The 15,035-nt window shown below is 41.4% G+C and overlaps 1 protein-coding gene across 2 annotated transcripts in view; it reads right to left on the bottom strand.

Annotated features, from left to right (window-relative positions):
* Nucleotides 1-5,380: 5,380 nt before the first annotated feature.
* Nucleotides 5,381-15,035, bottom strand: part of TTC29 (tetratricopeptide repeat domain 29) — a 246,846-nt gene continuing 237,191 nt past the window's right edge. For both annotated transcript variants that reach the window (XM_075849691.1, XM_075849692.1), the window contains one exon: nt 5,381-6,495. In XM_075849691.1, coding sequence (XP_075705806.1) covers nt 6,365-6,495 — 131 coding nt within the window. In that variant the 3' untranslated portion in view covers nt 5,381-6,364. The remainder of the gene's footprint in view (nt 6,496-15,035) is intronic.

The following is a 15,035-nucleotide window of genomic DNA, read 5'->3' as shown; positions in this document are numbered from 1 at the left end:
TGTCTTATCAATGGCTCATGCTGCTGCTCAAGATCCTCCCTTATACTTTATACTGCAGCTCTGAGTACTATCTGCTGAGTATAAGCACAAGCTCCGCAGGAAGTCAGTACATGTTAATTACATAGCTTTACGTGCCCTTTCTTGAGGTTGGCTGAGAAATGGCATCCACTGACACTGCAGGATTGACCTTTCACAATGCAGAAGCCTGGGATATTTCAATGAACAGCTTAACAGTTGTAATTTTCTCCATAGATTGGTAAAAAATGATTAGTATTTAAGGGTTTTAAAAACAGAATAATTATAAGAAACCCATTACTATATTGTTTTTTGGCCAAAGGTTTTTTATTTTAAATATACAACTGGAGTTAGTGGAGGGAATTTATCCTGGCGTAAACCTGCTGTAAATTATAGTCTAAATGTATTCCAGCTCATAACTGGAGTAACTTTGACTTTCTGGAGCACGGACGTCCAGGGATGCACCTAATTTACTAAGAGATATGCCTTTTAATAAATTAGGAACAACTTACTCCAGTGCTGTTTAGATTAAACTGGCAAATGATTACAAAATTCCCACCTATATGTTTGCTAAAAACACTTCCATCCTTGCACCTGACACAAAATATTTATTTAATTATCCTTTCAGAGCATAAGATGCATAATATTAAGTCAATTAAAAAACATTGCAAGCATAAATTCTAAAGTTCCATATGTGTGCTGCAATAACCGTTTTGCACTCCTTTGGTACCACAGCTAATATCACCTATCTTCATGCCTTAGATTTTCTTGATCTCCAAGGATATGTTCACACGGAATCAAAAATGGCTGAAAAGTGCGGAGCTGTTTTCTGAGAAAACAGCCTGTGATTTTCAGCCATTTTTTAAGGTGAAAACGTTTTTTTTAGGCGTTTTTGGAGCTGTTTTTCTATTGACACAATTAAAAACAGCTCCAAAAACGGATCTAGAATGGACATGCTACTTCTTTTTACGGGGCATTTTTTAACGCGCCATTTTTTAAAACCGCAGCGTAAAAAAATGCCCTGTCTGAGCGAAACACAGTTTTTTCCATTGAATTCAATTGGCAGATGTTTGTAGCCATTCAGCTACCGTTTTTACGGGTGTATTTCAGGTAGTTTACGCCCCAAAATACGCCTAAAAACACAACGTGTGAACATACCCTAATATAGACTTCTGCTGGCAGCCCCCACAAGGGGAGCTTACCGGGTATGCAATCATACAGCTCTCATTGACTTCTATAGAAACTGTATAAATCTATAAGCAGTGAGCTCCACCTAGTGGTGGCTGTAGGCACGCAGAATTTTATTATGTAACTCTGATGTTACAGTATATAGGTAATTTGTGACTATGAAGCAGCTTTTTTTATTTGTACATAATGACAACTTTATGTATACTGTATGGTGGCATTGCGTACAGGCTGTAACATCCATGGCTGCGGACCGTCAGGTTTACTCACCCCCTGACGACCGCAGCCATGTGTTCTGCCGGCTGATCAAAATCAGCCTCAAAATTCCCTCAGGCAGATTTTTATGCCTGCAAAAAAAGTCTGTGTGAACATGGTTTTAGGCTTTATTAACACAAGCGTTGAGTATGTCCATGTGATGGCCGTTAAAACAACGGCCATCACACAGAAGCATGTATTTCAATGGGGTCGTTCACACGGCTGTTGTTACAATGGTCCGTGTGAAGGGCTCGTTAAAAAAATAGAACCTGTCGTATTCACTGTGTGAACAAGGCCATAAGGTGAATTTCATTTAGAGCTTCATCATTTCCAAACATAATTGAACTTCGAACTTAGACCATGAACTGGCAAGTGCTGGCCAAATTATTTCAGCATTGGTCAGTTCTTTCTGGTTTATAACGTGATATTCCTAAACTTGTGGACAATGACACAACCAGCATATTTAGTAAATGCATATATACTGTATTTTATTAGCAGAATGATTACTTGTGCAATATAACTGATCTTATATTGGCAGTAATATAATTAAATTGTCTAGGATTAGAAAAACATAGCTGCTTACTAACAAAAAAAGTGCCACAACTGCCCACAGGTTGTGTGTGGTATTGCAGCTCCACACTATTGACTTTAAGCTGAGCTGCAATACCAGATGTAACCCATGGACAGGTGTGGCACTGATTTTGGAATGAAGCAGACATGTTTTTTGTTAATCCAGAACCCCTTTATTAACTGGCTTAATTGCATTGTAAATGAAGATTCTAAGGCCGTGTTCCCATGTAGTGTAAATGCTGCGGAATTTACCCAACGGAATTCTGTGCGGAAATTCCGCAGCGTTTACAGTAGTTGCATAGTGGGAGAGATTTAATAAATCTCCTGCCCACGCTGCGGAAAAAAAATGCAGCGTAAATGTTAATAAATTGACCTGTGGTGCGGAATTTAATGCCACAGCATGTCAATTTATTCTGCGTTTTCATTGATTTTCTGCTGCAGATTTTTCCCATTGAATTCAATGGGGACGCAAAACCCGCCACAGAAAGCCATGTGCTGCGACTTTTGCGGCGTATTTGCAGCATTTGCGCCAGAAAAATCGCAATGCCGTAAAAAAACAAACAAACATACTTACCCAGTATGCTCCCCTTCTTCATGCAATCTGGCCTGCTGGGTTGACGTTGTATCCCATGTGACCGCTGCAGCCAATCACAGTCTGCAGCGTCACATGGCATGAAACATCATCCAGAGAGGCAGGAGTGGACGTCAGAGGAGGGAGGAGGTAAGTATGTGCGCTAATTTACACAGCGGCATTTCCGACCAAAAAATCGCACCACAGTTTGGTGCGATTTTTTGGACGGAATGTCCTGCAGGTTCCAGGTCGGATACACTGCGTGGTTTTTACACAGCGTATCCGTCCCGTGGGAACCCAGCCTAAATGTTTCCATTTCCTCTTTCATGGTTGTATTTTGTGTCAAGTAAAATGTTTTGTAGCATTCACATTGTGTTCTATTCATCATACATTGTATAGCTTCCTACTATATTAATGATGAAAACTACATGATGTAATAGATGAACTATGATCTGCACAACTAGCCTCCCAAAATATAATTTATTTATTATTATTAAATATATAATAGTGTTTATTTAAATAGACTAGTAAATATGACCAAAGACAAAAGAAATAAACACAAAATCATCCCCCAAGAAGTATTAGGCCCAGTTCACACTGAGGTTTTGGCGCTGATTTTGACGTGGAAACCGCAAAAAAACTGCCAAAACCGCCTCCCATTGATTTCAATGGGAGGTGGAGGAGTATTTTTCTGCGGAGATTTTTATCCGCTCGCAGTAAAAAAAAGCGGCATGCGCTTTCTTGCCGCGGTTCCGCCTCTGACCTCCCATTGAAATCAATGAGAGGCAGAGAAAGCGTTTCTTGCGGCGTTTTTTGCCTGCGGCGCTCAATGGCAGAGGCTGATAAATGCAGCGAAAACCGCGGCAAGAATTTGCAGGCATGTCAAAATCTGCCTCAGAAAAGAAAAAGCCCCTGCCTCCAATTAAAATCAATGGGGGGGGTGATTTGTGATGTTTCTTGGTGCTGATTCCAACGTGGTGCCTGCGTTGGAATCAGCGTAAAAAAACGTAATGTGAACTACCCCTAAGAGCATATTCAGACGTGGCGGAATTGCTGTGTAATTCCGCTGTGGACAGTCCGCAGTGGAATTCTGCAGCAGCCGGTTTTTACATTTCTTTCTATACATTTTTAGGAAAGTTAGTTCAGACGTTGCAGAAAATAACTGTGCGGAAATCAGGCTGAGGTGCAGAATTTTCCCTCCGCAGCATGCTCATTACTTTGCGGAGAAGAAGCGGAATTTCACTGCAGATTTCAGCCTTTGCAATGCCAAAACTGAAATTTGTGGCAAGTCCGCTGTGATATCGGCAACGTCTGAATGTGCCCTTACCGGTCAAATATGCAAATGTTGGTGCAGATTCGTTGCGTAATTGCCCCAAATCTGCACCAACATTTGCAGCAGAAAAATTCTGCCACGTCTGAATGTGCCCTTATGCTTCTAATATTCTAAACTTAAAATGCTGCAAACTTAGTAAAAGACCTGAGATGACTTAAATGGCTTTTATAATTTACCTTTATTAGTACAAGTGATTCCTTTAAAAGAATACTCTACCTGTTGTATTCATCTCTCCCTAGTTGATATATTCAGCGTTTATTCACATGAGGCAGATTTGTTGCAGAATTCTGCAACTATTCCATTTATTTGAATGGGATTTGCAATGTTAAATACTTTTGTGTCAAAAAAGACAGAAGTATAATAGGTATGATACCTTTATTGGCTAACCATAAGGGTATGTTCACACGGCGGGGGTCCGTAACGGCTGAAATTACGGGGATGTTTCAGCCTGAAAACATCCCCGTAATTTCAGCCGTACCGGCATGTGCAGGCGCTTGAACGCCGCGTCAATTACGGCCGTAATTAGCGCTGCTATTCATTGGAGTCAATGAATAGCGGCTCCAATTACGGCCAAAGAAGTGACAGGTCACTTCTTTGACGCGGGCGTCTATTTACGCGCCGTCATTTGACAGCGGCGCGTAAATATACGCCTCGTGTGAACAGACAAACGTCTGCCCATTGCTTTCAATGGGCAGATGTTTGTCAGCGCTATTGAGGCGCTATTTTCAGACGTAATTCGGGGCAAAAACGCCCGAATTACGTCCGTAAATAGGCCGTGTGAACATACCCTAAAAGTTCTATATGCAAGATTTCAGAGCACAGAGGCTCCTTCTTCAGGCAGTTTACAAATGAATGACTTAGAAAAAAAGCACAACGTTTAGATGTTACACAAAGACAATTAGTACATGAGGTGATACATCATTAAGATAAGCCGGGGCAATGGGATTTGCAGAAATCCATGCACATGCTGTAGAAAAAAAAACATTCAGGTTTTCTGCAACAAATCTGCTGGGTGTCGCAATTTTACCTTTAGAATTTGAATACACAATGTGCTGTATATTGCAGTAATTTTTTATTTTTTTTACCTTGTATTACTAACATAGCACTTTACTTTTTATGTAAGTAGTAATGATACCTGACAACAGTATATTTAATAATGTTTTCTTGTAATTATGATCCACGTAATGTATTACTGTGCTTTATGTATGTAATGTTGAGCATTTGCAAAACAAATAATTTTTCCACATTTATTTCTTAATTTGTACATTATTTTTAAAATTAAAATGATGTTATACTAAAAACACTGTATTAAATATCCTACTAATTTATACATATGTCTCTTATCTGACATTTATGTTTGGAATTCATTTGAAGCAATAAGTTAGAAACTATGAATTAATGCTATACATATAATATAAAATAAGTGATTAAACTTTATATGAATTTGGCACTTCGTTCAGATGTACAATTAAAAATAAAGGGGTTCTTTTTTTTTTTATTAAGAAATAAAGCGGTTAGGTCATGAAATAAAGAAGTAAAATTGTAGTATAAACTGCAAGAATTTCTAAATCTCTGAATGCAGACAGCAGTGTAAGCAAATAATTTTTTGGCGGATTTGCTATGCATTTGCGGTGCGGATTCCACATTTTAAATACACAGCAATTTTCAGTACAATACAAGTGGATGGGGTTTTCAAAACCCCATCCATGTGTAGTGGAAAAATATGCAATGAAAGTAGAGCATGCTGCAGATTTCAACCACAGACTTAAGCCTTTGCAATGCATACGCTGAAACCTGCAGCAAATCCGCAACAAAATCTAAAAGTAACATGTGGATTTTACTGCAGATTCGGTGCAGATTTGCTCCGAATTCGTGGCAATTTCCGCAGTGAAAATTTGTCTGCCATCTCTTATGCCCTAAGTAAGCAGCCCTTCACCCAGCAGTATTTTTGTCAGTAGTTTTCATCAGTATTTGTAAGCCAAAACCAGAAATGGAACATACACAGAGAAAAGTATAATGGAAAGATCTGTACCTCTTCTGTGTTTTGGACCCGCTCCTGGTTTTGGCTTCCAAATCCGGAAGCAAAATAGTGACCAGAAATCTGCCGCGTGAAAGGGGTCTCATTGACATGGTTATGTCCAGGAACATGTATATGTAATATATGTAAGTACAATTTCACCTCTAGTCCTCTAGCGAAATATACACATAGCCATAGTAACCACATTGATAACAGCCCTTATTTACGTTGTTTTCTGCATACATGGAAGTCTTAAAGGATTGTCTTAGTGAGACGCCTTTAATAACAAACAAAATGTTTATATTGCAAAGTGACTTTGACTAAAGCGTATTATTTCTAAAAAACAACGTTTAGAAGCCCATTAAACGCACAGGAATACATTGCTGCAATAAAGTTAAATTGTATTGAGCCACAAGATTTATGAAGGTGTTCCAAACTCTTCCTCCGAAACCATTCGCTCACTCACTTCAGAGTTTTTAAAATTAGTTTCAGCTCTTTCTTCATCTCCAAAAGATTTTAATGACTCAGCATCGGTAGTTGCCAAGCTGGCTGAAAAGACATAGAATACATTATTGTAAGTATGGTTAAATATTTCAAACATGGCTGTCCACGCTTTACATTTCTCATAAAATTGTTTTTACAGATCAAGAAAATTCTCAGCTGGATGTGAATGTGTTAATATAACTGCAAAAACTGGACCACCCACTGTAGAATATAAAATTATTAAAAGCCAACAAGCCTTTTTCAGGCCACGTGAAACATTTATCAATACTTTGTCCATCCATAAAAACCGCATTGGAGCATAAACTAGTCAGTAGTTGGTGTTCATCTCTATTGTACAAGTGGGAAAGCTGAAATGTATAGTTGACAGAAATGACAGGCAGGACTATAGAGGCCACTTAGACCAGACAAGGGGGAACACAATTAAAGATCTGTTATTGGGATATCAAGGTTGGATATTTCATTGGTGGTAAAAAGAAGTTGGGCTAAAACAAATTTTTTCCAAATAATATAAATTCTTCTGGAGCATAAAATACAAAAAAAGACCTAATGAGGAGTGAGGGTATGTTCACACGCAGTGACTAAAAACGTCTAAAAATACGGAGCTGTTTTCAGACGAAAACAGCTCCTGATTTTCAGAAGTTTTTGTAAGGGCATGACCACACATGGCGGAATTCCTCCGCAACTGTCCGCATCAATGCCGCACAGAATCTGCGTTGCAGATTCTGCAGCGGATCTGCACAAAATGTGCAGAAAATTGATGCGGACTGGCCGCTGCGGACTGCAGGAAAAGTGCTTCTCTTCTCCCTATTCAGTGCAGGATAGAGAGAAGGGACAGCACTTTCCCTAGTGAAAGTAAACGATTTTCATACTTACCGGCCGTTGTCTTGGTGACGCGTCCCTCTTTCGGCATCCAGCCCGACCTCCCTGGATGACGCTCCAGTCCATGTGACCGCTGCAGCCTGTGCTTGGCCTGTGATTGGCTGCAGCCGTCACTTACACTGAAACGTCATCCTGGGAGGCCGGACTGGAGACAGACGCAGGGAGTTCTCGGTAAGTATGAACTTATATGTTTTTTTACAGATACATGTATATTGGGATCGGTAGTCACTGTTCCGGGTGCAGAAACAGTTACTGCCGATCGCTTAACTCTTTCAGCACCCTGGACAGTGACTATTTACAGACGTCTCCTAGCAACGCTCCCGTCATTACGGGAGCCCCATTGACTTCCTCAGTCTGGCTGTAGACCTAGAAATACATAGGTCCAGCCAGAATGAAGAAATGTCAAGTTAAAAAAGCAAGACGCATCCGCAGCACACATGACATGTGCATGACAGCTGCGGACTTCATTGCGGAACTTTGAATCTCCATTGAAGTCAATGGAGAAATTCCGCCATGAGTCCGCCACTGCTCCGCAACAGACAGAGCATGCTGCGGACACCAAATTCCGCTCCGCAGCCTATGCTCCGCAGCGGAATTGTACGCATCGTGTAAACGAACACTGCTAAATTAAAGTGAAAGTCAATGGAGAAACGGCTCCGCTGCGGATTAACGCTGCGGAGTGTCCGCAGCGGAATTTAAGTGGAATTCCGCCATGTGTGAACCCGCCCTAACTGCACGCGTTTTTCGCGCCGTATTTTCCGGACGTTATTGGAGCTGTTTTTCAATGGAGTCAATGAAAAACAGCTCCAAAAACGTCCCAAGAAGTGACATGCACTTCTTATTCGCGGGTGTCTTTTATGCGCCGTCTTTTGACAGCGAGGCGTAAAATAACACCTCATGGGAACAGAACATCGTAAAACCCATTGAACGCAATGGGCAGATGTTTGTAGGCGTAATGGAGCCGTTTTTTCAGGCGTAATTCGAGACGTAAAACGCCTGAATTACGTCTGAAAACACTGCATGTGAACACACCCTTACAGTGAGGGTATGTTCACACGCAGTGCTTTCAGGCGTATTTTGGCGCACTTACGCATCGAAAAATGCCTGAAAAACGGAAGCTGAACGCCTACAAACATCTGGCCATTGAAATTAATGGAAAAGCATTTAGTTCATATGGGGCGTCTTTTTACGCCACTGTTTTAAAAAAATGGAGCGTAAAAAGACGCTACGTAAAAAGAAGCGCATGTCACTTCTTGAGGCGTGATTTTTCATTGAACAGTATGAAAAATACCTCAAAAAACGCCTCAAAAGAAGCCTGAAAAGAAGCCTCAAAGGCCCTGTTCACACTGAGTATTTTGACGAGGTTTTTGGAGCGGAAACCGCTCCGCAAAACTCGTCAAAAACCGTCCGAAAATCCCTCCCATTGATTTCAATGGCAGGCGGGGACATGCCCTATCTTCGCGCGTTTACGCCTCTGACCTCCCATTGACATCAATGGGAGGCAAAGAGAGTGTATTTCGCAGAGTTTTTTGCCCGTAGCACTCAATGGGCGCGAGCGAAAAACGCGGCGAAAATCGCGGCGAACGACATGCAGGAAGGACAAAATCTGCCTCAAAATCCGCTACGGAATTTTGAGGCAGAATTTTCCTCCTGCAAAAAACTCGGTGTGAACAAGGCCAAAAGAAGCTCCAAATTAAAAGAAGCTTCATTTTCAGCTTCAAAAATGCCTGAAAATCAGGAGCTGTTTTCACTTGAAAACAGCTCCGTATTTTCAGACGTTTTTGAGTTTGCGTGTGAACATACATTTCTTTAGCTGCTAAGATTTTCTATAAACTGCATGTTAAACAGACCCAGCTCCAAGTTTATTTGGGCCTCTGGGTGACAGAGTCCCACTGGACCCCCTGTTTATTCTATCCTCTCATACGAACGTAAGCCTCGGGTTCCCCATAGCTCAGCTTGCCTCTGCATCTGCCTAGCTTTGATAGGTGTTTGAACCAGCGTTGGTTTTAAATAAGCTAATTTACTGAGTTTTCTGCCATAAAAACATAGTTTGAGTATAAATGAATGCACTCTATCAGTTCGGCAGCATGCATTGAATCTATACTCTTCTGGTTAGTATTAAAGAAACGGGAAATTAAGCTTTGAAAACATTATTGTAGTCCGCAGAGGATTCTGGTATAAGGCTTTATCTTGTTGAATCATATGTTGCGGAGTAAAACTAAAGTCATTACTTAGAGATCACCACAAGTGATGATTATATTATACAAGCCGATCCTGCAGGCTACTATTCCATTAGCTATAATCTGAACACATCTACTTTAACTTAACCAAAGCAACTAAAATATATATACAATGTTGATAAACTTCTATAAAATATATGTTTACATCAATATAAATCCAGGTAATGAGCTAGAGTGGTGAAACCAGCTATGCTGGAGCCCGAGGCAAAGTACCTTTTCCAGTGGATAATCCATATTTAACATCCAAAAATTATAGTCTACTTTATATCTTTGAACATCTTAAAGTCACTTTATATAGAACTGGCCACATATGGATCAGTAGAAAGCCTGTGCTAGTAGCAGAGGTTAGCTGTTGGACCACTATTGCTAGTGCACTCTAATATCACCATTTAAAGGGGTTGTTTCATATGTCTTATTAGAAACCCCCCTCTTTGAGCGAGAGTGGAGAGCTGCTAAGTAATAGTGCCTTCCACATTGGCAGACCCAACTAGTCTTTGTAATACATGGTCGCCTTTCATTTAAATAACCAACATGTAGTTGTAAAGGATCTGCCAGGCACAACTTCTGTGTATACGCCCATAGGTAATCAGTCTGCACCAGAGTCTATGTCTCTGAGACTGACTCCATCTTCCACCACTCAGGATGGCAGGCTTAGGAGTGGGAGAGCCTATCGCAGCCTGGCCAGACGGAGCTAGCTCCCGCCCTCTGTCTATTTATACCTGCCTTTCCTGTTCCTCCTTTGCTTGTGATTCTTCTCGTGTGGTTTCCTGGCCCAGCTACAGCTTCTAACTATTTGATCCTGCTCCATACTGACCCTGGCTTACTGACTACTCTCCTGCTCTGCGTTTGGTACCTCGTGCACTCCTGGTTTGACTCGGCTCGTTCACCACTCTTGTAGCTCACGGTGTTGCCGTGGGCAACTGTCCCATTTCCCTTAGCTTTGTGTACCCTTGTCTGTTTGTCTCGTGCACTTACTGAGCGTAGGGACCGCCGCCCAGTTGTACCCCGTCGCCTAGGGCGAGTCGTTGCAAGTAGGCAGGGACAGAGTGGCGGGTAGATTAGGGCTCACTTGTCCGTTTCCCTACCCCCATCATTACAGTAGTACTACATTTCTCCTGCAGTGGCCGATGCAGGGAAAATGTATGGGCAGATATGGATTTCCCTAGCAAAAAGCACAACTGCAAAAATGTTGAAATCTTCTAAGTTTTCTCTATGTTAATTTACCAATATTAAAAGTGGTTCTAAAGCCTGGAGACCAATATTATTGACAGACATACTGTACCAAGCATGCAATGTAAACTAAGGTCAAAAGACTTACGGTAACAATAAAAAAATCTTTCTTTTGCATGATTGGCTTTAAATATGATTCTGCATACAGATTTGGACAGGGATAGAATATCAAAGTAATTCCCTACCTTTACCATTAGTTATATAGGCAGAAAACAAACAACATTTTTTAAATATTTGTAATATATTCTAATTAAAATCTCTCGCTACTACCTGGAAGCCATCAACAAGTTGCTTTGGACGTTTTCTAAGTCTGGCCATAAACATTAGATGTTTGTCAGCCGAACATGACGATTTCGGCTGTACCAGCCAACCATCTAAAGTATATGGCAGCGTACCGGCTCTCCCCCGAAGACAGATGTCCGTTATTAGATTACTCACTGCTAGACGAGTCTGGCAGCGGCTTTCTCCTGAGCCTGGCCATGAATTACTTGATGGGCTACTCATTTGAATGTCCGGTCTGTACTGTAAAGCTACATTTTTCTTGCATAAATAGGTGGACTGACCGAGTCTATATGGTATATGCATGGCGTACAAACTAATAGTTACAGAAATCATTGCTAATCATAGTTAACATCTAATAACTCCAAACCTGTGACTAGGAGAAAGTTTCTTAAAGGTAGAATTATCTGCATCATGACCTGCATGTTCATAACCCAAGCTGAAAAATCCAACTTTTAAATTCATTCTATTTGACAGCTGTTTGTGATCTAATATTCAAAGACAGAGCATTCCTTTTCTTCCATATCTGTCTGAGAGAGAGAGAGAGCTGCTCATCACAAAACATGACCTGCGCTTGTCTTCAGCTGGTGAGCTCTTACATTATTTTGTGAATCATATGGTGGAAGAACACCTTTAGAAACCTAAGTTATTTCAACTGTGCTGGCGCCTGTCACAGGAGTTAACCTTCTCTTATACCATTTAAGAAACATTTTTTGCAATAAAGTGTTAAATGTAACTCTTTTTAGAAGCTCTGCCCATCACAAAAGGGATAAAATCAGCCTTGATGTTATCCCCATTTAGAAAAGCCTGCAAGCTCCGGTGCACTCATTCCATTATTTATTTAAAGGGGTTGTCCCACAATAAAATATTAAATGTATCTATTAGACGACACAAAACAAAGCAAATTTTTAATTGGAATAATTTTTTAAAAATGCTTCTGTGTCTAGATATTGCTGTTACATACTCCTTATGGCGCCCCCTGGTGTTCTTTTGATTTCCTCTCAGAACGTCCACCTAATGTGTCCAGTGCTGCTGAGAAGAAGCCGCTACTAGTGCACTAATTCCTTTTAACAGGACTGCACAATAGCAGGAATCACTCTACCACCTGTGTACAAGAGGAACCGGGTGGTGGGACTGATATAGAAAATGGGCGGTGGGACTGAGATACTGAGCACTGGATACATTAAGTGAATAATCTGAAGGGAATCAAAAGAACTCCACGAGGTGCCACAAAAAGTATGTAACAGTGATATCTACACACAGGGGGCGCTGTAACAAGTATGTAACAGTGATATCTACACGCAGGGGGCGCTGTAACAAGTATGTAACAGTGATATCGACACACAGGGGGGTGCCTTAACAAGCATGTAACAGTGATATCTACACACAGGGGGCACTGTAACAAGTATGTAACAGTGATATCTACACATAGGGGGCGCTGCAACAAGTATGTAACAGTGATATCTACACATAGGAGGCGCTGTAACAAGTATGTAACAGTGATATCTACACACAGGGGGGTGCTGTAACAAGTATGTAACAGTGATATCTAAACACAGGGGGCGCTGTAGCAAGTATGTAACAGTGATATCTACACACAGGGGGCACCATAACAAGCATGTAACAGTGATATCTACACACAGGGGGCACTATAACAAACATGTAACAGTGATATCTGCACACAGGGGGCACTATAACTATGTAACAGCAATATCTAGAAACAGGAGCATTTAAAAAAAAAAAATATTCTGACAGAATAATTGATATATTTTGTGTGATTTAACAAAGAAATGTAGTATTGAATTGTGGCGCAAACCCTTTAATCTACTAATCTATGGTAACCCAAACTTGTGTATAATAACCGTTATTTGAGGAAGTTTCTATTACATCAATTGGAAAACAAATACAATGAATTATGGTTAACCCCTATCCGCACGAGGACGTAACTGTCCGTCGTTGCGGGAGGTTACTTCCCGCACGAGGACGTATAGTTACTGAGTTTTTCCCGGTGCACACTGTCGGCGACAGTGTGCACCGGGAACCAGGAGGTCAGCTGTCGCCGACAGCTGACACTCCCCTCTTGCCGGCCAGCGGTCCTTTGCCACTGATTTCGGCGAATTAACCCCTTAAATTCGGCGATCGGTTGCAATCGCCGAATTTTAGGGGTTTCTAGCAGATCGGCAGACCCCGGTCCGAAATCGCGGGGTCTGCCAATAGTTAGTATGGCAAACGGAAGCCAAACAATGGCTTCCGGGTCTGCCATGGACGGAAGCCCATCAGGACCAACCTTCGGCTGGTCCTGATAGGCTTCCTGTCAGAGTGACAGGAAGTCACTGTGTCATTCCCGATGCACAGTGTCGGCGACAAGGTGTGCATCGGGAACTTGGAGATCAGCTGTCCCCGACAGCTGACTCTCCAGTGTTGCCGATCAGCGGCTCATCGCCGCTGATCTCGGCAATTAACCCGTTACATGCGGGGCTCGATTGCGATCTCCGCAAGTACAGGGTTTATACCACATCAGCAGCCCCCATGCAATCGTGGGGGCTGCTGATGCTTGTAATGGCATCCGCAGGCCAGGCAACGGCCTCCGGGTCTGCCATGTATGGAAGCCTATGAGGATCAGCCTCTGCTGATGAAACTATAATGTTCATTTTTCCGCACGGTGAACACCGCAAACAAAATAAACGGAAAACTGTCAGCATCGCTATTTTTTGGTCACCACCCCTCCCAAGATATAGAATAAAAAGTGATCAAAAAGTCGCATTTACCCTAAAATGGTACCAATAAAAACTACAACTCGTCCCGCAAAAAACAAGACCTCCCACAGCTATTTTGACGAAAAAATAAAAAAGTTACGGCTCAGAATAGCGTGTCTCAGAAAATAAATTATTTTATAGAAACGTAATTTTATTGTGCAAACGCTGCAAAACTTAAAAAAAACTATACACATATGGTATCGGCGTAATCGTACCGACCGGCAGAATAAATGAAAAAGTAATTTATTGCGCACGGTGAACGCTGTAATAAATAAAGAATTTAAAGCGCCAAAATCGCTGTTTTTTGGTCACCTTAGCTCTAAAAAAGATCCTGAGGGGCCAAAATGCTCACTATACCCCTAGAAAAATTCCTTGAGGGGTGTAGATTCCAAAATAGGGTCACTTTTGGGGGGTTTCCACTGTTTTGGTCCCTCTGGGGCGTTGTAAACCCGACATGGCACTGAAAACCAATCCAGCAAAATCTGCGCTCCAAAATCCAAAAGGCTCTCGTTCCCTTCTGAGCTCTGCCGTGGGTCCAAACATCAGTTTACGACCACATATGGGGTATTGCTGTAATCGGGAGAAATTGCTTTACAAATGTGGGGCGGCTTTTTCTCCTTTATTCCTTGTAAAAATGAAAAAAGTCTATGTTTCCACAGAAAAATAGGTGATTTTCATCCTCACAGACTAATTCCACTAAATTCTGAAAAAACTGTGGCGTCAAAATGCTAACTATACCCCTAGAAAAATGCCTTGAGGGGTGTAGTTTCCAAAATGGGGTCACTTTTTGGGGGTTTCGACTGTTTAGGTACCACAAGACCTCCTCAAACCTGACGTGGTGCCTAAAATATATTCCTAAAAAAAGGAAGCCCCAAAATCCACTAGGTGCTCCTTTGCTTCTGCGGCCTGTGTTTCAGTCCATTAGGACACTAGGGCCACATGATGGATATTTCTAAAATCTGCAGAATCTGGGCAATAAATATTGAGTTGCGTTTCTCTGGTAAAACCTTACAGATTTTTTTTTATTACAAATGAATTTCGGCAAAAAAAATGAAATTTGTAAATTTCACCTCTACTTTGCCTTAATTCCTGTGAAACGCCTAAAGGGTTAAAATACTTTCTGAATGTGGTTTTGAATACCTTGAGGGGCGCAGTTTTCAAAATGGGGTGATTTATGGGGACTTTCTAATATATAAAGCCC

The sequence above is a fragment of the Rhinoderma darwinii genome, chromosome 1 (assembly GCF_050947455.1).
Source record: "Rhinoderma darwinii isolate aRhiDar2 chromosome 1, aRhiDar2.hap1, whole genome shotgun sequence".
Taxonomy (NCBI): domain Eukaryota; kingdom Metazoa; phylum Chordata; class Amphibia; order Anura; family Rhinodermatidae; genus Rhinoderma; species Rhinoderma darwinii.
This window is presented reverse-complemented; position numbering and strand designations above follow the sequence as displayed.